The sequence below is a fragment of the Natator depressus genome, chromosome 15 (assembly GCF_965152275.1).
Source record: "Natator depressus isolate rNatDep1 chromosome 15, rNatDep2.hap1, whole genome shotgun sequence".
NCBI classification, from domain to species: Eukaryota; Metazoa; Chordata; order Testudines; family Cheloniidae; genus Natator; species Natator depressus.
In genome coordinates, this window is record NC_134248.1 from 28799880 (window position 1) to 28826263 (window position 26384).

Below are 26384 nucleotides of genomic sequence, written 5' to 3' on the forward strand. Positions count from 1 at the left end.
GCACAGGAGGGGGCCTGTTGGCAGCAGAGTTGGGTCTGGTTTGGTCACTGGGGCGACTGCCTGGACTGCACTGGCGTTAATCCCCACTGAGGGTGACTGGTGCACAGGAGAGGAGCATCATGTGCACTGTTATCAGTGCAAATCAAAACCGTGTTCTCATGTTCTGTTGACCTATGTGACACCTGGTGAGGGAGGATCCAGCTCAGCTGACGGGCACTTGGCAACCTTCTGTCTGTCCCTTGGAGGCTGTGCTAGAAAACAGGTACTGCTTAGAATCCTTTTCATTGACAAGTGCAATACTGATTTCTTTAATGGTGTTGTTTGCAAAATAAATTACAAGGGATTTCTTCAGTGAATGAAATGTGGGAGGTTCGCAAAAAGAAAAGGAGGACTTGTGGCACCTTAGAGACTAACAAATTTATCTGAGCATAAGCTTTCGTGAGCTACAGCTCACTTCATCGGATGCAACCATGACTGTGAAAACAAAGGGAATTATTAGAATCTCCCAAGTAATGGAGCAAATCCTACCCATTCTATTGCCCTCCTTCAGTGCCATTGCACGGGTGCAAACAAGGGGTACACTCTTGTGGTTTATTGTAGAAGCAAATGGGGCAGAAAGGGAGGAGGAGAATACTTGTGATTCCATTTGTATAGAACAAAGGCACTGAAGGCTTGTTAGTTCACAGATGAAAGAGCCAAGGAATTTTAAGGAGATAAAAGTCAATTACAATTTTATGGGCATAATTTGTCTCGTCTTATAAAGATGCTCCATGTCAGTGAGGAGAATAATGATACTTGGGGAATAGGGGAGCGTGGCTTATTAGATCTCTCCTTCTACATTGTTGCTAATGTGAATACTCAGGATTGTCATCTGGAGTAATTATGGCCAGGGGCATTTATTAAAATCACACTAGACCAAAAAGTGTTTCACAGTCCCTCTGGGAGCCTATTACATCTGTCTGTCTTGGAGACATGTACCTCACTGATGTGTCCTCTCTAATAGTGTTTGAACAGTTCTACTCCCCTTAACTGTGTGGAAGCACTGAACAAAGGAGGGCTGGCTCCCCTCGACTCTCAGCAAAGACAAGGCAAAGGGGCTCCTCTCTGTGTGTGCCCCAGGCCTCCAGGGAGTGTCCTGCAGAGAGACCTTCCTTCTAGAATAAAGGGACTGGCAAACAAGCCCTCACTCTCAGAATCCACTAGGCTGGACCAAATTCCTGTCCAGATGGAAGGATATTAGCTATGCTCTCTGGAGAGTAGCCCTCACCACCCCTGACAATCAGTGCTGCATACTGTAAACATCAGAGACGCTCCCTTTGTTTTTCTGCCTTTACATTGGCTTTAGTTCCAGACTCTCACTCTGTCCCTCGCAGTAACTCGTTACGGTTTCTGTCCTGCACCTGGACCGGGTCAGTTCTACAGGCCTGTGGGACCAATATGCTTTTTATTTATTTTTAAGAGTGAATCAATTTCTAGAATAAGCATAAAGGGTGAGGCTGGGGCCTCTCTGTCAGGAAAGGACAGGGCAAACATGGAGTGGCACAACTTGAGATCTACACATGGGACTTATTCAGGCAATACTCCCACCCACTGACCTCAGTAGGAGCTTGGCCTGAGTAAGAACTGCAGGATTGAGCCCATAGATACAGATGCAACTCCCTATGATTCAGGGGATTTTGTTAAACCAGGATTGAATTTGAGCCACTAATTCCAAATGAGGGCCCTTTTCAGGAAGAAAACCTTCCTGGTGCTAGCTAGAGCTGGATAAATACTGTGCCAAAGCACCCACAAACATTCATTCAGGTAAGCCCTGTGAATGTATCTGGACAGTATTCACGGCCCCTTTTACTCATTTCCTGTGAATATTTGCATGAGCAATTTGTTTGTGGAATGAGAAAGCGTCACAGATGCTCATGGGAACGTGCCTTTCTGGAAACACCTGACCGCCATCTTGAAACATTTCATGGAGTCATCCAGTAATGGAGCACAAACCATACCATGTGACTCAGGCGACCAGCACGTAGCACGGATAGTGAATTATAACAACCCTGGCAAATGGAGCCCGTAGGCTGAAGTACGTTCACATCAACCACTCACTAAACAGTTTCAGAGTGGTAGCCATGTTAGTCTGTATCAGCAAAAACAACAAGGAAGGACTCCTCATTGTTTTCACTAAACAGTGTAGACTAATGGGGAGGCAGTGTGTCCTAATGGATAGGGTGCTGGTCTGGGACTTAGGAGACCTGTGTTTAGTTCCCAACTCTGTCGCTGTTGTGCTGAGTGACCGTGGGAAAGTCACTTCCACTCTTTGTGCCTCAATTTCCCTATCTGTAAAATGGGGATAATGCTACTGACCTCCTTTGTAGAGTGCTTTGAGAGCTATGGATGAAAAGCACTGTACAAGAGAGAGGTGTTTTTATTTGTTGTTATTATTTATATTATTAGTGGATGAATTTGTAAGAGCTCAGTCTGCCGACAGATCTGCAGTAATAATCACAGATGCTTTTAAAAGTGAAACAAGCAGACCCTGAACTGCCCTGCTTTGTAGGAGATGGACTCTGTGTGCAAATTTTGCACCCTGCAATCCATACAGACCGAGTGTACAGAAGGTATTTTAAAGCATCTGACCATGTTAGACAGGCATGAAAATTATTCCCTTTCACATGTGTCACTATTAGCCTTTTCCTAATGAGACCTGAGTCACAGCTGCCTCTGGAGCGCTAGGTGGGCAGTCAGAGGTAACTGATCAAACAGAGAATTGCTACAAAAATGTTGCATGAAATATTTAAACAGCTACATAATCCGGTCAAGGAAGCTTCCCATGTTCTCAGAGCAGAAGTGGTGGCAGCAGGAGCTGCCATTAGCCAAGTACTGTCATATGCTGGTTTCTTTTACACAGCGCAGTCCTTCCTGGCTGAAGACCCAACCTGGCAGGAGGAGGGTGCAGTCTAGCAGTTTGGAGGGGGTGTCTCTGTTTCCAGCTCTGCTATTGACTCACTGTGTGACCTGGGGCAGATCATTCCATCTCCCTGAGCCTCTGCCTCCCCATCTGTGAAATGGGGGTAATAATTCTGACACGCACCCCCCCACCCCCCAAGGGTACAGCTGCTGTTCAAGTTAGATCATAGAATCATAGAATATCAGGGTTGGAAGGGACCTCAGGAGGTCATCTAGTCCAACTCCCTGCTCAAAGTAGGACCAATCCCCAACTAAATAATCCCAGACAGGGCTTTGTCAAGCCTGACCTTAAAAATATCTAAGGAAGGAGATTCCACCACCTCCCTAGGTAATGCATTCCAGTGTTTCACCACCCTCCTAGTGAAAAAGTTTTTCCTAATATCCAACCGAAACCTCCCCCACTGCAACTTGAGACCATTACTCCTCATTCTGTCATCTGCTACCACTGAGAACAGTCTAGATCCATCCTCTTTGGAACCCCTTTTCAGGTAGTTGAAAGCAGCTATCAAATCCCCCCTCATTCTTCTCTTCCGCAGACTAAACAATCCCAGTTCCCTCAGCCTCTCCTGATAAGTCATGTGTTCCAGTCCCCTAATCATTTTTGTTGCCCTCCGCTGGACTCTTTCCAATTTTTCCACATCCTTCTTGTAGTGTGGGGCCCAAAACTGGACACAGAACTCCAGCTGAGGCCTCACCAATGTCGAATAGAGGGGAACGATCACGTCCCTCGATCTGCTGGCAATGCCCCTACGTATACATCCCAAAATGCCATTGGCCTTCTTGGCAACAAGGGCACACTGTTGACTCATATCCAGCTTCTCGTCCACTGTAACCCCTAGGTCCTTTTCTGCAGAACTGCTGCCCAGCCATTCGGTCCCTAGTCTGTAGCGGTGCATGGGATTCTTCCATCCTAAGTGCAGGACTCTGCACTTGTCCTTGTTGAACCTCATCAGATTTCTTTTGGCCCAATCCTCTAATTTGTCTAGGGCCTTTACAGATCTTGTCTGTAAAGCATTTTGACAGCATCAAAGGCATGGCACCATGCAAGGAAAAAGTCTAATTGCCAGACAGGAGAAAGTGTGAGGGGTCAGCAGTGCCAAAAGCAAGAGGCAAACAAGTAATAGGGTAATTAGTATAATAGGCTTTACTGATTGTATAGAAAGCCCTTAATAATTTAGGCCCTTGAGCAACTGCCTCTCCCCCTAGATCTCTCCAAGGCATCTGAAGCTTAGGGGTTCATACAAATCAGGCCTTCTTGTTGCAGGGCCCCGATCAGTGTGTCTGATGTCATATCTAAGATACCTGAGCAATGAGCAAAGGCAGCAGCTAGGTGCTTCCCTGCCTTCGGGCCAGCTGCAGCTGGTGGAGAACACCCCTCAGCACTGGTGTGGGCTATGCGTCCAGGCGCAGTGAGGACCCTAAGCATGGCCCCAAGGCTCTGCCCTGCCTGGATGACTGGGGGCTGGAAAGTGTCCTCAGTTCCTCCCAGTGTTTCCCTATCTCCATCGTCAGTTCTGTCTTCCCTGGATCAAACCTGTACCAAATGTTTGTCATCCATCCATATGCCAACTGGTGCTCCTGGGTGATGGCAGGGGTGCACTCACGGTGTTGGATCATATTAAAGAAGTTCTGTATTAAAATCACAAATGAGTTTGATTCCCCATAGTTTAAATTCCAGGGTATTACTAATTAAGAGGTCTCTTGGTTTTTGGTACTGTTTCTCTCCCTCTATGTGTGAAACTTGCAAGCTGCTAATTGTGTTAGTACATTCTAAGACAGAGTCTGTTCTCAAAGCAATTCTTTGTAACAACAACTACTCACACAGAGAGAGACTCAAAGCAATACTCTGTAACAACAGAAACAGCACCCAGAGACTCCCCGCCCTTTTGTTGTATTCATCTCGCTTTGTTAACAATTGTTATTAAAATAGAGATAGAGGATGTATGTGGATGGATGCTTGGTGTGGATAATAACTGAATGTTCAGGGAGGTGCCAGCCTAAGAATCCAGTGTCCATCGGCTGAAGAAGGTGTCAAGTGGAAATAACCAGAGGACCTCCGGAGGGCAGACTGGAATCCACCCAACAGCCTCAAGGCTGGGCGAACCAAAGAACAAGATAACATCTGGCAGCACAGAGCTGTCAGGAATGCGCTATCTGCTGATTGATTCAGCAACACTATGATGAAGCAATTCCCATAGACTGGCATAGGAAGAAATTCCTATAAAAATGGACTCTAGAAAGTGAGAACTTTGGGGTCTGATTCTGCAAACCAACTTCCAGGAGCATCAGATGAGCATCTGACAAGGCCCTGCTCCCTCCTCATGTCCAGGCCACCTGGCCAGTGGCTTGGCATGAGCAACTCTAAGGCTGGTAACTATGATAACAACCTTGCAGAACCTGTGTGTGTATGAATGAATGTGTGAATAAATATGAAATTGAATGGAATGTTATAGCTATAATTAACTGCTTACTATGATTCTTTCAGTATTCACAATAAATGTGGCATTTTGCCTTTTCCCCTTTAATAAGATCCTGCTGGTTTTTATTTTATTGGTATAACAACGGAGGAGGTGCATAGAGCTGTGTTGTCAGCATGCTCTTGATCGCGGAGTACCCACTAGCTGTCTCATGTGGATGCTGGAGAGAAGGGCAGACAGCAGGGACCTCTGTGTCACTCCACGTGGAGGCTCTTGGTAGACAGGAACATTTGTCAGGCACGACTGGCCCCATCAGTGCTGCGCCAGGGCCCACAAGGAACAACAGCACCTGATCGTCAACAGCATCAATGGCTGCAGGGGGATCAAGACATAGAAGCTTGGAGGTTTGACTCTCTCTCTGTCATTCCTCTGACTGAGCATATACACATGGCTGCATGCCTCCTTCCTTGCCAAGTGCAAGGCCTTTCTGTTCCTTCCAGCTGCCTCTGACCCCCTTGCACCTTTTCTTTTAATCACCTCTGTCCTTTCTTGGATCCTTTCCTTTGTTCACATTGTTTGGAGGTGGATTCCTCCGGGCCCCAAGACCATCTTGATTTAATTTTAGTTTGTGCACAGCATCCCAGATACTTTTGCGAGATGGCTTCTTTGTACATTAGCCAGTAAATAAATGATCAGCCCCTTGCACTGAGAAAAAAAATTCATCCACCCACTCAGAGTGAAATCCTTGGCCCAGAAGTCCATATACATATGTTAAGTTTCATTACTTAGGAGAACAGTCCACATTTCTGTTTCCTCTGTACTTATTTTTAAAAAGCTACTGACAACTCCTGGAATACTCACCAAAAATTTGGTCTGTAACCAGCCTGCCTATGCACTGTATGCTTCCCTCATTCTTCAACATTATGGGTATCTACACAGAGACACAATCTCAAAGAAACCTATCTTCGAGGCAGGGGATGAAATTATGGGTTTCTCCAGCTAGAGGAGGATTGAGAAAGAGTGTGTCTGTCACTTAGAGCAGTGGACCAGGAGTCAGAGCTCCTGGGTTCTATTCCCACTCTGCTATTGACTCACTGTATGACCTCAGGTGCAAATCTCTGTGCCTTGGGGTTTCCCCATTTATAAAATGGGAGTGCTAATGCTAACCTATCTCACAAGGGTTAGCTAATTAACTGACATTTTTAAAGCATTGAGATCCTCAGATGAAACATGCTCTAGAAGTCAAAGAGGCACTTTTCCGCACCATTTCAAATCCGCGTGGAGAACTGGTGATTCTATCTCACCAGTTTCTAGAAAGAGATGTGGAGGCCTTTTGGGGTATTATTACACTGGGGAATGAGCCTCACTGCAACAGAGCTTCCCTTCTTTAAAGTATTACATGTAAACTGGGAAACATGGATAGCAGTACAGCCACTCTAAGGTAAGATTGTCCCATCTGCTGTAATCCAGAGTTCACGCCAGAACTGCTAGAAACCGGCTACACAAGGGATTAGCTTGTAGCATGGCCTTCTGTAAACACAATATGCTTCTGCTGTTTGCCCAGCTCACATTACTACTGGTGGCTGTTCAGATGACCTTTTGGATAGGATAAACCCACAGAAATATACAAATGCCATAAATATGTGTCACCAGCCCTAAGGGTTGATCCCTTTCCTACAGGCAACTTCCTGTTGTTAGAAGCCACCTGGAAATCTCCCCAAGATTTCCAGGACAATTTTCTTTGACTGTTAGATAAGGACTCACTCTTACTAGGCAGTTGTCTTGTTTGGTTGCTTTGTGTGGTTGCTTAGGGCAGATTTTACTATATCTGTAGGTGTCTAGAGGTTAAACAGGATGGATTTGAATATGCAGATGAGTGTAGCATTCCAGGCTGCACAAACTCTAGAACAGCGTTTCTCAGGCCATGGGCTGCTTGCAGCCCAATCAGTACACAGCTGTGGCCCATGTGACATCATCAGGGCCATGCAGTGTGGATGCAGCCCACATAACACATGGCGAGCCACATATATGCAGCCCACAATAGTAAATAGGTTGAGAACCATTGCCCTAGAAGCTGAGGGGTCCTGGCTCTTTCATGGGAAGCGTATGTGTTAGGAGGAGGGGTCTGCTCCGCACAGTGGAGGTCCATGGCTAAGTAAATACTCCCAGCTGCTTCCCTGAGGTAAAGAAGTCACTGCTGCATGGGAGAGTTATTCCAGCTCCAGGCACTGCTATGAACAGGAGGGATGGAGATGAGTAAACCATCTGCAGGGCTGTCAGCCTATTGCCAGGGGACAGCCAGGCACAAAGACCCCAGTGGTGTGAGAGCTCCTTCAGCTACTAACGCTTGGGATGCCGCTACAGGGCATTCCCTGTTCCAGCTGGGATCCCAGAACGCTTTGTAAACACAGCCCCCGTGTGAGGCAGGGAAGAGTTATTCCCATTTACAGAAGGGGAAACTGAGGCAAGGAAGGTAAATGACACACCCAGGGTCCTGCAGGAAGCCTGTGGCCGAACCAGGAAGAGAATGCAAGAGTCCTGACTCCCATTCCTCTGCTTCTACCCACTAGACGCCTCTCCCTTTCTCTGGGGTCAGAGGAACGAAAAATTTCCATGGTGACCAGTGGCAGTGACCACCCCTTTCAGGAGTCCTGGGAGGCCCTGTCACTCCATTTCCTTCCCTAATTTCAGGCAAGGCAGCTCAATGGCAGTAATGGGGGTGGAGCTCTGCCCTGCGCTGGGGAAGATCCCAGTCATGCTCTCTGGGCTGAGTGAGTCCGCCAGGACTGTGAAACGCCATCTCCCTGCCCAGTGTCACTTTGTCTGGGAGACTTTGACCTACTGCCCAGCTGTTAGGAAGAGCGAGTTGCTGATGCTGCTCTTTCTGCCGCTGGTGAATGACCTTCAGTCTGTACAGTTCATGCTTAGCGATAAACAGCTTGTGTGCAGAAGGCTCTGTGCGGAGGGTCTAGGAACGTTCTTGGGGACCTGTCACTCTGCAGGTTAGTCTGGGGAATGTGTTTGTCTCTGGTTTATTGATCAGCTGGAGAACTGGCGAGAAAGCCGTCTGTTCAATTTGCACAGTTGGGGTAGTCTGTCCTGGCCCTGGGGACGGGTCTGGGCGGGGCACATCGGCCTTTTCTGACTGTAATTTCTGTTATCTGATCAGATCATTAGTCACAGTAATGGAAGGAGCAGGACTCTATGCAAGAGTTTAATTCTCCATGCGTGCTGAGGGAGTTCTAGGAATGTGGGTGGGTAACAGAGTAAATTAACATTTATTTTAAAAATATGAGGCCGATCTTCAAAAGGGTGAAGCGGAGCTCTCAGGTGTGTGTGCAGGCAAAGATCCGCACAAGCACACCTGAGCACTTACCTGCTCACACACCTGTGCTGGAATGCTCACTAGTACCAGGTTGGGGAGCAGCAGCTGCTAAGGGAGCTGGCCAGACAGGACCCCGGAGAGGGGTTTGTTGGCCAGGATGCATTTAGCAGCAACAGCTGCTCTGGTAAGCCCATGGGAAGAGCTGCAGCTGCATGTTGGCCATGAGAAGCAGAGGAACATTGAGTCAGTCAACAGTGAATTGAAAGACGTGCACTTTAACCCTTTGATCCCTGAGCTGTCATCAATGCAGTATTTTAAGGGATGGGTGAGGCTTAAGGCTTATACAGGGGAAGAGGCACAAATTTTAGGAATGACTGGTTTGATCCTGCCTTTCTGAGGCTGTAGTTCTGAGCTGCAGGGTATCAGTGTAGCTCTAGGGGCTTCCCCAGTGTTGGGATATGCAGATCAGGCTGCAGGTACATTCGCAGAGCTGAGTGGGGAAGTTTGCAAAGCCAGTACAATAAAACCTTTCTTCCATTTGTTGTTTCTGGCGTTGGTTTTGCTGGGTAAATGTCGACCGTTTCCAGGGTGTCTTTCTACAAAAGACTCTGCTGTGCTAGGACAAGGATTCAGAGCCCAGCCGTTGGGGTGCCAAGAGTGCTGGCAGGCGGGAGCAGAGTTTAGAGAACACAGGCGCGGGAGGTGGGTTGAGCCACTCCGGAGCACAGAGAGTTCTCTTGTTAGATATTAGCTTGAGTGGCTGGAGGAATTGCTGGGTTTGTAAAGCAGGCTGAAGCCTTCAAGTGGAACGTGGTGAGTGCGACACGCTGGCCCAGAAAGCACAAGCCCCCGGTTCTTCCCCTCTGAGGAAAGAGATGCCTGTGTGCCCAAGTCTCTGCCTACTGCCAGAGGTCCGAGCCAGCAGTGCCATGGGAGCTGGAAGAGCGAGCATCCTAGGTATTGAGATGTAAAGGAGCTCGCCAAATGCCCATTCTGCTTCAGAATTGCAATGGCCAGGGCGGTCGCAAATAGCTTTTAAAAGAGAAGCAAAGTGTGTTGACCCCGGGCAGTGTCTCAGGAATAATGTGCTCGGGCTCATCAGCCTGGTGTAGCAACCTAGACAGGGGTGGGGATAGCTGAGGATGCGATTCAGTCTACACAAGTCCTGCAAGGCTAAGAGTGGGGAAAGCTTCCACGATGCTCCCTTACCAAGTCTGTGGTGCACTCCTCCTCCCTTGGGCCGGAGAGGTGAGTCAGCAGCTGCTTTTACTGTTGGAGAAATGGGGTTAAATATAAACACTGAGATGTGGCTTAGCCCCTTTGCTGCTGGGCCTGCTGCCCTTGCAGACTGGCTCTGTCCCATTGTCATCAGAGGACTTCTAGGGCAGCCTTGTAGGGGCAGGCCTTCTCTGGGATGCACCAGGCCCATTCAAGCAGCTCCCCTGGCACTCTGACTTTATTTCCTTCCTGGGCACAGTCTTGGGGGTTTGGTTTAATTTGTCTTGTCCTTGCAGGAGGGACCTGGCTGCCATGCACGTAGTGGTGATCGGGGCGGGGGTGATCGGGCTATCCACAGCCTTGTGCATCTACGATCAGTATCACTCGGTTGTCCAACCCCTGGAAATTGAGGTCTACGCTGACCAGTATACGCCGCTCACCACCAGCGATGGAGCAGCAGGGCTCTGGCAGCCCTACCTGGACGATAAGAGAAACGCTCAAGAAACGTAAGAGAGGCGGCTTTGGCTCTCATACGGTTGTCATGTTGTTTGGTCAGCGCCTGGCAAGCAAGGATGTGGGTGATACTGACCAGTGTGTTCAGGTGCCCCAGTGATGGCAATTAAATAATTATTACATCCCAGATCAATTCCCCTCATCATTTGCAAACCACTGTCCGCTCAGGCTGAAATGCTTTTAAAGGCAAATATGTTCTGGGTCGCTTCCAGATCTCGTAATCAGTTGGGTCCAGTCTGCCTGGAGGGTCATTCATTTCATCTCCTTGCTATTCAGCTTGATGGCTATTGAGTGGCCCTGACGAAAGCACTGCTGTGTAATCAAGATCATTAGCTCTGCCTTCTGCAGGTGCTCTCTCCTGGCACGATGCTGTTGAGAATCTGATATGCCCCCACACAATGTGGGACACGCTTGGTACAAAACTGATCAATGGTTGGAAGGAAACCTAGCTCCTCTACATTCTGCCAGCTCTTCACTGATTGGGAGGGGCTGGCAAACTAAGTGTGAAACCAGTCTCCGGAAAGTTTCTAAGGCCTTGCTTGCGCTGGGGTTTCAGCCCGCAGCTTAGCTGCATCAGTGCAGATCCCTAGTGTAAACAAGGCCACGTGCCTCATCATTGCCACTGCACTGATGGCAGTCCCCTGCAAGAAATTTGCCTAGAGGAGCTGAAAATAGAAATCCCACCTTCCGCCAGCCTCTGCCTCATGAACAAAAGTGCTCCGGAGCTCAGACATGAGCTCTGAAAGGGGGCATGTTGCAGACAGACAATCCCACAGCAGTTAGTTACTCAAATTGATGCTGCTGCTCCATATACAGGAGGCATCTCCCCCGCCCTCCAGTCTGACTCAATGGCTCCTAAACTCCACCAGGAGCTGGGGTCAGCTTGCCAGTTGTTTTAATAAAGCCTTTTGTGGACTTGCCTCTGCCACCTTCAGGGACCTTGTCTGCCTCCTGCCTCTCTTCCTGCATTTGGCTAGCACCAGCCTCTTCTCTGCCCCTTCACCTAATCTCACCAGCCGTAGGCGAGAGCTTGCCTCTCTGCAGCTCCCACCACCTGCCTCCTTGCTCATTTACAATCCCAGAGGAGTTCATCTCTTCCCCACCTTCCATCCCCCTGGCTGGGCCTCTTCATTTCTTTCTCCTTCTGCTATGATTTAATGATGACTCTGGAACTGTAAATCCATATTAAAGGTGTGATGATAAATAGCATGGTCTAGCCCTGCAAACCCTTACTCAGGTGAGTAGACTGCCATCAGTTGAAGGGACCTGGGAGGAAGGGAGTGCCGGTACACGCACTGAAGCTGGTATGTTATTAGGATGCCTTCTGAAAGATAAATCTGTGTGATATTATATTTTAGGCTCTGGAACAAAGAGACATTTGATTACCTGTGTGGACACCTGAACTCACCGGAAGCAGAGGAAATGGGACTCTTCCTACTTTCTGGCTACAATCTCTTCACACAGCCAGTTCCGGTAAGCAGATACAGATGAAAGGGACCAAGGGTCAATGGCTCAAGTCTTGCGGGGCAAACCTGTGGTTTTTGTTTACTGGTGTATAAAGCTTTACCAGATCAGCTGACAGTTCATCTTGTCGCCAGTTTGTCTGGACTGTGCACTTGCTGGTTCTCCAGTGATATGTAAACATAAATGCCGGGCTAGCCATCATCTGGTGTAAACCGAAGTAGCTCTGTTGACTTCAATGGAGCAATGACAGTTTCCACCAGCAGAGGGTCTGGCCCTCCATTCCTCTGGACTGAGCCATGCGCTGGTGTCCCATGTCATCCTTCCCATGTTCAGCTACATGGACTCTAGGAATGTGTTATAGTGATTAAATAATATTAACGAGCCTGGAACATTTTCCCCTCTGCAGAATCCACCTTGGAAGGACATTGTCCTGGGATTTAGGAATCTGACACCAAAAGAGCTTGAACTCTTCCCTGGTTACAGGTATTATACAATGCATAAATATACCTACACCTCCAGGAATCCCATGCACTGCACCATACAATAGGTATAGTGTACTAGACATAAAGACAGTGAGAAGCAGCATGATCTAGAGCAAAAAACAGGTGACCAAGACCCAGGACTCCTGGGTTCCATTCCTGCCTTTACTACTGTCCCACTATGTGACTTAATTTTTCCATGCATCACTTCCCCCCCCCAAGGATAGTCATACTACCTATCTCCCAGGGATGTCATGAGGATTAATGTGACAAAGCCCTGGCTGGGATGATTTAGTTGGGGTTGGTCCTGCTTTGAGCAGAGGGTTGCACTAGATACCTCCTGAGGTCCCTTCCACCCCTGATATTCTATGATTCTGTGAACGGGTTCAGTGGATGTTGATAGGTAAGTGCGAAGCATTATTGAGTTATTATGGAGCTGTAGCTCTTTTCCATAAATAAGAAGGTGGAATCAACTCAGATAAGACAGAAGAGAGGGACATGTGGAGTTTTTCAGCTCCTTCCTCTGCTAAAAATATTTCAGGAGATGCCCTAAAAAGAGTAGACGTGAAAGCAAATTCTGTGCCAATAAGACGAGATCACATGACGTTGCACGTCCATTTTTCTCTTCCTCTGTTTTCAGCTATGGTTGGTTTAACACAGCACTAATCTTAGAGGGCAAGAGCTATTTGCCTTGGCTGACCAAGAGGTGAGTGCCGGCCTATTATCTTTCTTCTGTTCTGCTATGGATGGATTATGCCCCCATTTTCAGACTTGTGCAGTAATCTGTAGATTTAAGGGTGAATAAAAAGCAGCTTTCTTTACTCAGTTCACCCATCAGCCTACTTATAAATAATTTTGAAAATTCCATTTTCATTCAGACAAAAGGGGGAAAAACACCAAATATTATTCAAGATTCTCCTTTGACCCAAAGTTGCTGGATGTATTTTAGGTGATAGTACTGCCAATGGTTAATGTTGGCTGACACTGTTCATTATAAGACCTTGTTACAGTTGCTTGTAACTTTGCCAGACTTTAATTGTTTGGGATGAAATTTTCCATGCTGGGTGTCTGCCTCAGGCTGAATATTTTGGGAACATTTTAGCAAAAACAGTTCAGCCATTTCTAAGGATGAAATTAGGGAAAAACATGTTGCTTTGCCTATGTTTAAAAAATCCATACATATTAGGGTCCAAATGATCAACTTCTTTTTCTTTTCTTTTTTCCAGTTTGTTCCTTAAAAAAATTAAGAAAATAGTCTGTGATCATGAAATTAAAGACTATATCATAATGCAGCTTCTGGGGGGGCTGAATTAAGGTTGCATCGGGAACCTTAATTCTGGCATTTCTTAACTTTGAAGTGCTTAACTTTGCAGCTTTCACAATGTTCTTTTAATGGAGCTTTCTGAAAGGTCATAAGAACATAAGAGCGGTGTCATAAATATAAAGGGAAGGTTTCAGAGTAGCAGCCTTGTTAGTCTGTATTCGCAAAAAGAAAAGGAGTACTTGTGGCACCTTAGAGACTAACAAATTTATTTGAGTGCATCTGATGAAGTGAGCTGGTAGCTCACAAAAGCTTATGCTCAAATAAATTTGTTAGTCTGTAAGGTGCCACAAGTACTCCTTTTCTTTTTGCATAAAGGGAAGGGAAACCACCTTTCTGTATACAGTACTATAAAATCCTATTCCCTTTATATTTATGACAGGTGGCCATACTGGGTCAGACCAAAGGTCCATCTAGCCCAGTATCCTGTCTTCCGACAGTGGCCAATGCCAGGTGCCCCAGAGGGAATGAACAGAACAGGTAACCATCAAGTGATCCATCCCCTGTTGCCCATTCCCAGCTTCTGGCAAACAGAGGCTAGGGACACCATCCCTGCCCATCCTGGCTAATAGCCATTGATGGACCTATCCTTCATGAATTTGATCTAGTTCTTTTTTGAACTCTGTTATAGTCTTGCCCTTCACAACATCCTCCGGCAAGGAGTTCCACAAGTTGACTGTGCATGGTGTGCAAAAATACTTCCTTTTGTTTGTTTTAAACCTGTTGCCAATTCATTTCATTTGGTGGCCCCTAGTTCTTGTGTTATGAGCCGGAGTAAATAACACTTCCTTATTTACTTTCTCCACATCAGTCATGATTTTATAGACCTCTATCATATCCCCCCTTAGTCATCTCTTTTCCAAGCTGAAAAGTCCCAGTTTTATTAATCTCTTCTCATATGGCAGACACTCCATACCCCAATCATTTTTTTGCCCTTTTCTGAACCCTTTCCAATTCCAATATATTTTTTTGAGATAAGGCGACCAGATCTATACGCAGTATTCAAGATGTGGGCGTGCCATGGATTTATATAGAGGCAATCTGATATTTTCTGTCTTTTTAACTAGCCCTTTCCTAATCATTCCCAACATCTTGTTCGCTTTTTTGACTGCCACTGCACATTGATTGGATGTTTTCAGAGAACGATCCACAGTGACTCCAAGAACTTTCTTGAGTGGTAACAGCTAATTTAGACCCCATCTTTTTATATGTATAGTTGGGATTATTTTTCCCCAATGTGCATTGTTTTTCTTATATCAACATTGAATTTCATCTACCGTTTTGTTGCCCAGTCACCCAATTTTGAGAGCTCCTTTTGTAGCTCTTCGCAGTCTGCCTGGGACTTAACTATCTTGAGTACTTTTTTGTATCATCTTCAGATTTTGCCACCTCACTGTTTACCCCTTTTTCCAGACCATTTATGAATATGTTAAATAGGACTGGACCCAGTACAGACCCCTCGGGGACACCACTATTTACCTCTCTCCATTCTGAAAACTGACCATTTATTCCTACCCTTTGTTTCCTATCTTTTAACTGGTTACCAATCCATGAGAGAACCTTCCCTCTTATCCCATGACAGCTTACTTTGCTTAAGAGCCTTTGGTGAGGGTCCTTGTCAAAGGCTTTCTGAAAATCTAAATACACTATATCCACTGGATCCCCCTTGTCCACATGCTTGTTGACCTCCTCAAAGAAGTCTAGTAGATTGGCGAGGCATGACTTCCCTTTACAAAAACCATGTTAACTATTCCCTAACAAATTATGTTCATCTATGTGTCTGACAATTTTGTTCTTTACTATCATTTCAACCAGTTTGCCCAGTGCTGAAGTTTGGCTTGCCAGCCCGTAATTGCCGGGGTCACCTCTGGAGCCCTTTTTAAAAATTGGCATCATATTAGCTATCCTCCAGTCATTTGGTACAGAACCTGATTTAAATGATAGGTTACAGATGACAGTTACTAGTCCTGCAATTTCACATTTGAGTTCCTTCAGAACTCTTGGGTGAATACTTATTGCTGTTTAGTTTATCAATTTGTTCCAAAACCTCCTCTAATAACACCTCAATCTGGGACAGTTCCTCAGATTCGTCACCTAAAAAGAATGGCTCAGGTTTGGGAATCTCCCTCATATCCTCAACCGTGAAGACGGATGCAAAGAATTCATTTAGTTTCCCTGCAATGGCCTTATCATCCTTGAGTGCTCCTTTAGCACCTCGATTGTCCAGTTGTTTAGTAGGCTTCCTGCTGCTGATGTACTTAAATATTTTTTTGCTATTACTTTTTGAGTCTTTGGCTAGCTGTTCTTCAAATTCTTTTTTGGCCTTCCTAATTATATTTTTACATTTCATTTGCCAGAGTTTATGCTCCTTTCTATTTTCCTTACTAGGATTTAACTTTGTATTTTGTATATGAAAAGAAATAAAATGGAGTAAGTTAACAATGCAAGATTGCAAATGGGGCATCGCTGCAGAAAAGGGTTTTGTTTGTTTTAAAATGTGTAATGAATGAGCCATTTACAATACATGTGAAAGTCTGGCATATGCTGTATGGTTTAGCATGATTAGTGTGATTGTCAGTTAGCGGTATCCCAGTGCATTAAAGAAATGAGGTAATGATAGGAGACCGTTTAAGAGCCATTGAGAAAGACTGGGGTATATGGTAGTACATGAAGAGTAACAACCCTTCCCTGGTGGCTGGTTTGAATTGTTCTGTTGTTGTTAGTTGTCATTAACAAATGAACTTTGTTCTTTCAGGTTACAGCAGAGAGGAGTCAAGTTTTTTCATAAGAAGATTGAATCCTTCCAGGAGGTTGGCCGGGAATTTAATTGGAGACAATCTGCCGGGGAAGGGCTGGCTGGACATTTAGAAAGACAAGTCCGAGACTCCTGAGTTGTGGCGGGAGGAGAGGAAGAGCATTTGCCTTGTGCAGGGGCAGGGCAGGGGAGACACCACACTGCATGAATGCCTTATTAACGGCAACCATGGTTCCCACAGCTGTTGGGGAGGCAACAGTTCTATCTGGCGTGTAATCTGCCAGGCGCTCCAAGATGCTGTGGGGAACTACTTGCTTTCACTAGAATGCAGCAGTCAGGGTAGAGAAGCAGTCTTAACTATCCCTGAGCGGGAGCCTCTTTCAGGCAGACCCTACTCCCTTCGATCATTGGACTGTGCTATGTGCATTGCAAGGGGGGGCTGGCACAGCACTCAGGAGAATATCAAATGAGCCGAGTGCTCTGGCTGTGCTGGGATCTCATTATCCCTTTACCTGCAGATAGGAGTTCAGTTACCATAGCCATCCCGGTGTCCCCTTCAGGGGAGGATGTGACAGATCCCGACCTCATGTGCACACATGGGATTTCAGTGAGAGCTGTGCCTGAGGATCTGAGTGCCGGATTTGTCCTCTCTGCTTTATGGACTAGCGCATTCATTACTAGCTGAGGGTGGCAGTTCAGGTGCTTGGCTTGGCTTTGACACCTGGAAGAGAACTGCAGAACCAGTGGTGGGTGCTCCCCAAGTGGGTCTACGAGTTCCTCTGCCTCCCCAGATTGCATGTCCTGCTCATGGCTGTGCACCTCTCCCTTGTTAGATGGTTGCCAAAGGCGTGGATGTTATAATAAACTGTACCGGGGTCCATGCAGGGGAACTGCAACCAGACCCAGGGTTAATGCCAGGCCGAGGACAAATCATAAAGGTGAGGATGGTACTGGGGGGGTGGGTGCCAGATTTTGTTTCTTTTGCTGGATGGTTGGACTCACGAGGCCCAGCTCATGGGATGTATGAATGTGTGTGGTCTGGTGGCCAAAGCACAGGACTAAGAGTCCTGGTTCTGCTGTGGACTCACAATGCCACCATGGGCTGGTCCCTAAACCTCTTTCCCCAACTGTAACGTGTGGGTGGTGGGTTTAAGGCTCAGTTGTTCATATATGTAACATGCTGTGAAATCCTTGGCCAAAGTCTTGAAGAGTTATTATTATTATTATTCTGAAAAAACACAGTAAATGAGGTGGGAAGCACTTGTACTCATCTTCCCACCTACCTACCATCCATTTGCCCCTCTGTCTTGACGCTGCATTATAAGAAATGCTGATGACGTGGCGTAAATATAATATAAATGTAACAAAAGAAATTGCGTGGCAGAACCCCTGCTCCTGGTGTTTACTGATGAGTGAACATTTCTTCCTTTTGTGTGTCGGGCCAGGGGTTGACTTTCTTTGGCCTGTTCAATTTTCCATCCACCTGAGCAAAGAAATCCCTAGATGTTCAATTCCGATATCTGTGGATCTATATTGCTCTGTTTTCTTCATCTCTTAGGTCCTGGCCCCTTGGGTGAAGCATTTTGTCCTGACTCATGATCATGAATCTGGAGTCTATAACTCACCATACATTATACCTGGGTAAGTAACAGTTAACAGACTGTCCTGGGATCCATCAGGTATCAGTAATGTTTCTACCAATGTTGCTTATAGAACAAAGACTCTAAAATGGCTCCCCACTGACATCTATAATGCAGAAATCCTGCAAGAGCAAGCCTCTGAGAAGAACACTTTAAATATTAAACCAGGGCTTGGATTTGTACCCTGCCTGATGTTCCTTTTATTAGGTGTGTGGGAGGAGAGCAGTGGGCATGCATGGAAAAAGCAAGGCAATTCCCAGTGTCTGCACTGACTTAGAGGGCTGCTTGCACAAGTTCACAGTTAAACTCCCCTCGGTCTAGCAAGGTTCAGGTTTGGCTCTGGAGCTTCCTGGGCTGGTAGGAGCTGGGGATACCAAGAAGCATTCATTGCACCTGCACAGCTGTTTGCCAATAGGCAAACCCTGCCGTCCATAGTCCTTACTTCAGCAGAATTCTGCCAGGTCCTGAGAGGTGCTGAGCACGCCCACCTTCCATTGAAGCCCAGGCACTTTTGTGTGGAGCCTGTTCTTTTTCCACACTCCATTCAGCACTTGTGCTCTGGGTCCTCCTTTTCTGTACAGCGCTTCGAGCAGTCACATACCCATTAACATCAAGGGCAGGATTGGCAGCGTTCCCACTGACTTCAGTGGGAGCAGGTTTGGGCCTTTAACTGGTTATAAATTGACTTCCCTAGAATTTTGCATTCCAACTACAATGAGAGAAATGTCATCCATTCCACACCAGTCTACCTTGCAACATGTAAATTGCAGCTTTGGCCATTTGTTCTATGACTAAGGGTCATAGAAGGAGACTAAGGGTCTCCACCACTGGCAGAGATTTGCTTAGCTTACGTAACTGGCTTCCCTGTTCACTACCAGCAGGACCAGAAATGAGCCCTTGGGACAAACCCTGCTTGTGTCATCGTCTCCACATCAGTGTGAAGTTCTGAAATCTTTGCCTGATCCTGCAGTTGCCACTCAGCCAAGGTGCTGAATTCAGTGACTGGCAGGCCTTGGCCTCATTATACATCTAAAATCTTAGTTTTCTGCATGTAACCTGCACTTCCTACGTGGCTCCGGAAGCGGAGTGTTCATGTGGATTTGGAAGCTAATTTCATGAGTCTGGAAGCTGCACACACGGAGAGAACTAAGCCTCAGGATAAACAAACACATGCTTGTTGCATGGTCTCCACTTCTGCTGGAGAACAGAGACCTGGCCCCACTTTGGGAGAGGAGAGCTTTCTTAGCTGTAATCTGAATGCTACATTTCTGGGCACTTTCTTTTGCTCTAATATTTCAAGATTAGCCATAAAACCTCTGCGTAAATATGAACTTTGAACAATTGTAGCTCCCAAGTAAAGTGTTCCAAGTGGTGTCTTATCACCAGCTGCAGATGTAATTCCTTCTAGTGGGTTTATTTCAGCTCTCAGCCATGATAGCTGGGGGACAAGACAGACTTCCAAGGGAAACAACAAAGGTTTAAAAACTAAGAATAACTGCAAACTGTGGAGCTCTGAACGGCAGGTGCAGGTTCCAGGGAGGGGACACAGTTTACACAGTCGCGAAAGAACAGTGCCTCTGTTTCTGAGAGTACCTGGGACTAAGTGTTGTCATACTGACGAAGGGATTCTGGAGGAGAACTAGGTCTGACTAACCGTTTGTGTTAAACAGTCCTCAGTATCTGGTCGTAGTGTGGACAGTCTGGTTTCCCTTGCACCAGCTGTAGAAGCTGAGCAGGGCAGTTGCTAGTAATATGGATGGCATCCTTGTCTGTGGTACCAGGGCACTGCTGAGCCCTCACTGTAAACCCTTTCCCTCTGCCCTTGTTCCAGGAGCAAGCTTGTGACCTTGGGAGGGATATTTCAGCTGGGAAACTGGAACAAAGAGAACAGCCCCCAGGATCACAAAACAATTTGGGAAAATTGCTGCAGGCTGCTCCCGAGTCTCCAGGTACGTTATATCGTCCAATGCTGACAGAACAGCTGTTGCCTTAGAAAGCTGATTTGTGTGTTGTGGCATATGGGGATAATGTAAGTATTAGACAATGGGCCAAGGAGAACTTCCCCCCATGGCTAAGCTGAATCCCCTGGGAAAGTGTTTTGAAGATGAACCTCTCAGAATAATTGTTATCTCAGTAATGCAAATTATCAGAGATCCAGCTTCAGCAAACTGGATGGACTGAATGGATTTGTTCAGGTGATCTCCCCTTATAAAGTAATGGCCATCTTACTTTCAAACTCATCAGTACAGTGTCGTAGTACTGTGGAGACCCCGAGCCAGTGTCTGATATTGCATGAGGGCATATCATAATATTATACATGTATATGGGATTGTACAGGATCTGAGAAGCAGGAGGCCAAAACCAAGCTAACAAAAAAATATGTCCCCTTTAAGAAGGCTTCCAAATCAACTCTAGTAGGTGGAGATCCTGGTTCTCTTAGTGCTCTAGGAGGCATGCAGGCTTTCTTCCTTTCCCTTAAGCATCAGCTCTGGGGAGTAGCTTAACCCTGTTCATAAGGCCCTTTCTGCAGAGCCTTGAGTCAGAGATACCAAACATATGGTCAAAACCCAAAGTCTTTAAGGCCCAGGTCAGCCCAGTGATCTGGGACATGCTACCCATAGCAGCCTGCATGGCTTCTGCTCTCTAATTGCTCAGCTTCCTTTTCCTGTTTATATAGTCCAGCCCCAGAGGCAGGACAGGTTGCTCCTTGATTGCATCCAGGCTGTCTTGGCTATCGGCTCCTGTCTGGCCCTTAAAGGGGTAATATGCCCTGCTACAGGCCCCTTTCATCACAGAGCTCTGAAGCACTTCACAGACTTAAACTGATATGCAAGGCCCATCTCTGATATTACACGATGATAGCTGTGTTACAATCCCCCATGCCCCTTTGCAGTGCTGTGTTAAGGAAAGTCTGAAGTTTAGATGTGGCAGTTTGCATCGACTCCCAGTAATGCTGCCAAATTTCCTTGGGACAACATGAAAAACAGCTCAGGGCACTGGCTGGCTCACACAATTGGTAACAGGACCAAGAGCCTTTTGCGTCTGTGTAACTGGCTCTCACGTAGCCTAGACTGGTCCTGATCAAAAGTTATTCCTGTCTGATGGCCCTTGGCTGGACTATGTGAACTGAGTTAGCAGGTAAGATTCAGTTCTGTTCCCAGCGGACAAGAGTCCACAAAATTCCTCACTCCAATTGGTTGTTTAATGCAGTTGTGTTACTGACATTTAACTGCTAAAACCAGTGACATGTTATCATCTCCAGAAGGCAAAGATTGTGGATGAATGGAGTGGCTTCCGCCCTGTGCGTGACACAGTTCGGTTGGAGAGGGAGGCAGTTCGTCATGGACCTTTAAAATCAGAGGTACACAGCATTCTGTATGTAGAAATCCGCTGGAGTTCTGAGTGATGGCACTTGAAGCAATACGTTTTGTCAGATCAATCACGCAGCTCCTCTACAGAATAACCAGTTAGTGCAAAACTAATTTAGCAGCTTTCATTTTGATGATGGTAATGAAGCATCAACATTTCACTCACATTGCTTTGTTTTCATGCAGACTATAGAGGTCAGCTCCGCTTTAAAACATGCAGGGTTGTTCATATTTTTGTGTTGAATCTAGTCCCTTAATGCTGAAAGTGGCTGTGTATACTAAGGGGCTGATTTTACAAATTGGAGCGCAAAGCCTGTGGCATTTTTGCATGTGGACCTTATGTCTCCCGTCGTAAAAATCTGACCCTAACCCAGCTGCTCAGGGTCTCAAGGATCATTATCCATGTTACCAACTTAAATGCCATGAAATGTCTGTTGTAAGAATTATCGGCCACCCTCAGATTTCTTCCAGTGATTCCCAGTTTAAAACACATCTAGTGGCTGAGTGGACAGGGACCCAGTTTACTCGAAATGTGGCACAGAATTGTAAAAATAAATGAATGAGAGTTGTAGTTACTTAGCACCTCTGAAATCATACCACTTTAAGTGCCTAAATGTGGAGTTAGGTGTCTAATTTTGGGCACTCTAGTTTCTAAAATTTGGCCTGTGTGTTAAAAGTTCACCAGGATAACATCCATTGAAATGTACCTGCTTATCTGCATCTTGTGATAAAGGAGCTCTAGGAATCCAAGTTTATATGTGCCATCTGTTCTTAGGGCCCTCTGTGCAGCCCCATTTTGTTTATGCCCCAATCACTCCTCAGTGATTTCATTTTAATTTTCGTTGGTAGGTCTGTATTAGGACTCTGTGATTTGATTGGGTGTGTATGTGTGTAAAGCTCTGCAGAAGAGATTAAAGCTCTAATAGAGATGGCGACTGTGAAATGTAATTAAATTTGATTAAAATATATTCAATTTAGCTGGAGATTATTCCAAGTTAGGATTCTTGGAAAGAAACCAGCATATTAATTGAGACCCTTAGCATGGCGCAAAGCAGTGCAGTACTAAAATTAATTTATAGATCACTCTGTTCTTTTATCATCACATCCTCTCTACATCATCTTGATAGAAGACAGACGTTTGGCTATCGATCCTGACCCTGAGTCATTCTCTTGCTGAAACAAAGTAATTTACCTTGGCAGGCACAAATAAGAAGTTGGGTATCACAGTTTGTACTTGCAGGAACATGACTGTAAGTGCCGTGGCTGCTGTTGTGATTTTAACTGGTGAAGAGCTGCACTGAAGGTAGCTGGTAAGGACCTGATCCAGAGCCTTCAACAGGACTCTCTCGTCTTCAGTAGGCTTTGGATCAGGCTCCAATTGTCTGTGGCCAAGGCTATTGTGACTTCAACCAGGAGATTGCTGAATAAAACTGAAAACAGAGCTACATGTTGTGAACCACTCAAAGATCAGTTGTTCCCCTGCCCAAAACCAGATGCTGGCCCAATACATGGGGAGGGAGGGAACTTGCAATGAGTGAATTCACTATGCATCCCAAGGCTTCCAGATTTAAAGAGTGGTTGTGGTCAGGAAGGTGATTCTGACATGAGGGCTCTGTGGTAGATGCAGGCCCTGGGGTGAGGCTGGGCTCTCACCTATTCGGGACATCTCTCCAGAGTGAAAACAAGGGCAGCTGCAAGCTGCTCCATTTTATGTAAATTGGGTACAGCCCCCAGGCTCCTGGCAAGCTGCCACAGTAGCTCTCAGCTACACAAAGGCATCCCTGCGCTAGGCCATAGGGCCAGCTTGCAGCACTTGGGGGCTTAATCACTTTCAGGTGATGACAGGAGAAAGCGAAAAACAACTAACTGAGATGTGCTTTTACCTAGTATCCAATTCTGGTGCATACTGATGCAGTCCATACCCTGTCATGTGCTGTCGTCCTCCTGCTGTGAAGCTCTCTTGGCCTCAAAACTATAACTGCTGATTGGACTCCTCTTGGACAGGTCACTGTTTTGCAGGGTTACACTGTGGCATCTGAACCCAAGTGTTTAGTTGCCAGGGCTTTTCCACATCCACATTTCCGTCTCTTTTAGGTGATACACAACTATGGCCATGGTGGTTTCGGACTCACCATCCACTGGGGATGTGCCATGGAAGCTGCCAGGATCTTCGGAAGGATTCTAGAAGAAAAGAAGCTGGCCCGACCACCACAGTCCCACCTTTGATTTAACAGAAATACTCTAATGATCAGCCACATTTCTTCCATGGCAAATCTGTGATAGCCCACAGCAATACTGGAGGATGGATGGGGAGAAACTTGGTTGTGTGCAGGAATCACCCGTCCTACAATAGCACCAGTAGCTCAGACGTCACGGGCAAAGGCAAAAAGAAATAACTCAGTGATGCATGTTTGCTGTTTGATGCCCTCAGCAGCTCCAAGATGGGTCTCTAGGGTACAGGTTTCGGATTGTTACCAATTAACTCCCTGTTGCTATTGTTTGCCAGGTGGCTGGCTCATCCTTGCTCTGTTCTCATATAACTACATCATGGAAATATACATAAATCCTGTGTTATTGTAAATGGTCTCTGTAGTGAAGCACCCAGACGCTGCTAGGTCGGTCTCCAAAGGGCAGACGGAGTTCAGTTAACTCTTCGCTGGCTTGCAGTTCATCTCTGAGATGTGTTAGCATTGCTGGACAGGACCTGAAGCTGATCCAATGTCAGCTGAGGTCTTAGCTTGCTGTTCAGCCAGCCAGCACACAGTTAGATTTGTAAGCCTTGCCCAAGAGATAAAAGCTCCTTAATAGAAAGAGGCTCTCGAATTCCTGCGAAAGTAGCAGCGGGTCTAAGATACAAGCTGAAGGCAGAGTAGTTTTTCTTACATTGAAGTTGGGGCTAAAGCATTTGGCTGTTGTACACATTCTACTGCGAGACATGTTCCCGAAGACGGGGTTTTCAGATAATTTATACAGCACCAAAGGGAACATCCTAAGGGAACTCAGGCTGTGTTTGCCAAATTCTACATATAGCAGAGATGATAGGCAGAATAGCTGCACCTGCATCTAAAATAGACGTTGGCACTTCAGTCTCTCATTTCCTTTCACCTTGGTACATCGCTGGAAACATTAGCTTGTGAAAAGGTCTGACTCTTGTTAGCTTGCACCTGCTGTACAAATTACATATGGGCTGCCAGGAAGTTACAAGGCCTTGGGGTGGGGTATATCCTGTGCAGGAATTAGGGCTGTCATCAGCAAGGTGTTGAGCAATGAGTTGGCTTGCTCTGGCCTGGTCTCTCCTCCCTCAGTTTGGTCTGGTCAGGGTCCAGATCAGGAGGCATAAGAAGCAGGAAAGGAAAGGTCTTAGTGGTCAAGAGAACATGCCCCCAACTCAAAAGACCAGAGAGTGCTCAAAGGAGAGCACTCCCCAAGAAGGCTGTGTCCAGCATTCAGAATCACAGCATGAAGTACCCTCAGAACCCAGGTCTGCTGCCTTGTCTACAAATATGGGGCCCTTCCCATCTTCACGACTATTCCCAGTGGTTGCCATGGTAATGGGTAACCCCATTAGGAGTGTGGGGCTCTTCTCACTGTAACGCTGTCAGGCTGCACACTGCCAAGCCTAGCCCATTGGGTTTCATTTTTCATGTACATCTTCACAGTGTGGACCAGGGTCTCGTGGGTCACCGTTTACCTCCTTTAACTTAACAGTAAAAAATCTGAGAGCCACCAGCTCCCATCCCACGCAACACAGCTTGTTCAGGATGCCGGTTAGGCTTGTGCCACTTGACAAATGCTGGGCCGGTTGCTTTAAGGCAGAGGCACCAGAACGTTTGAAAGGCATGTGGCTACAGCTCTGCCTCCTTTCTCTTTCTCTGCCTCTTTTAAAGGCCTATGCATGACAGAGTCACACGTCCCAGGTGGTGGAGAGCAGCTGGATGTAATAAAAGATGCCTTTGATGGAGCACTCCCTTTGGAGAGGGAGGAGGTCTGAACATAGGCCTGGGAGCTAGGAACTTCAGCTCTGACACTAACTCCCTCCATCCCTCTGGACAAGTCATTTTACTTGTCTCGAGCGCCCCATTTGTACAGTACAGGGTGGTTGTGAGCTATAATTCATAGGGGAGAGATTTTCAAAGGCACAAATGGACTTTAGGTGCCCAACTCAACTGACTGTCAATCACAATCAGAAGGGTAAGGTCAAGAGAGTTAAAAAAATGAAACTGGTTAATGTGAATCCTAATGATTTGTGATGGCACTTCAACAGAAACCACCAAATGAAATAGTCATCTACTCAATTTCGCTTAGTGTCAATATGAGATATTAAGGACCAGATTCTGCTCTTCCTCAGACTGGTGTAATTCTGTAACAACTCAGTTGACTTCAGAAGATTACATCAGTGTAAATCTGCAATAACAAATCATCATATAGCCCTAAGTAAATGTTGGGTTCATCAGAGCTTAAAGCACATGGGAGCTATTACTCTTCATTGCTTGAGATGACAAATGTGCTCCTAAGTTGGCTATTAAAAAATATTAACAGAGCTGATTAGGTGTGTGATTCTATTTGCAGTCTAACAGCTTAAAGGCCAGATTCTAATATTTGTGCCTGCTAAAGGTTAGATCTAAATGTGCCCATGCATGATGCTTCTCCTGTTAGTGATGGGATTGACAAGGTCTGAAGTGCTAATTTAACAGAAAGAAAAGGAGTACTTGTGGCACCTTAGAGACTAACCAATTTATTTGAGCATAAGCTTTCGTGAGCTACAGCTCACTTGAAGTGAGCTGTAGCTCACGAAAGCTTATGCTCAAATAAATTGGTTAGTCTCTAAGGTGCCACAAGTACTCCTTTTCTTTTTGCAAATACAGACTAACACGGCTATTACTCTGAAACCTGTAATTTAACAGAAACACTCCAGATCTTCATTAC

The 26384-nt window shown here is 46.2% G+C and overlaps 1 protein-coding gene across 3 annotated transcripts; it reads left to right on the forward strand.

Moving 5' to 3' along the window:
• On the forward strand, positions 1 to 26166 carry DAO (D-amino acid oxidase). Of its 3 annotated transcripts, XR_012641975.1 has the most exons (12): positions 8227 to 8377; positions 10215 to 10424; positions 11790 to 11904; positions 12302 to 12378; positions 13015 to 13080; positions 16451 to 16505; positions 17284 to 17388; positions 18009 to 18091; positions 19922 to 20039; positions 21353 to 21451; positions 23346 to 23462; positions 23553 to 23687. XR_012641975.1 is itself a non-coding variant. In XM_074972480.1 (11 exons), exons 2-11 carry the CDS (start codon positions 10231 to 10233, stop codon positions 23682 to 23684), a joined length of 1044 nt encoding a protein of 347 aa, XP_074828581.1. In that variant the 5' UTR covers positions 1 to 262; positions 10215 to 10230; the 3' UTR covers positions 23685 to 26166. The 3 variants fall into 3 exon arrangements, 2 of the variants coding, with proteins under 2 accessions (XP_074828581.1, XP_074828580.1); XM_074972480.1 differs by lacking the exons at positions 8227 to 8377; positions 23346 to 23462 and adding an exon at positions 1 to 262 and having other exon boundaries at positions 23553 to 26166; XM_074972479.1 differs by lacking the exon at positions 23346 to 23462 and having other exon boundaries at positions 8228 to 8377; positions 23553 to 26166.
• Positions 26167 to 26384: the final 218 nt, after the last annotated feature.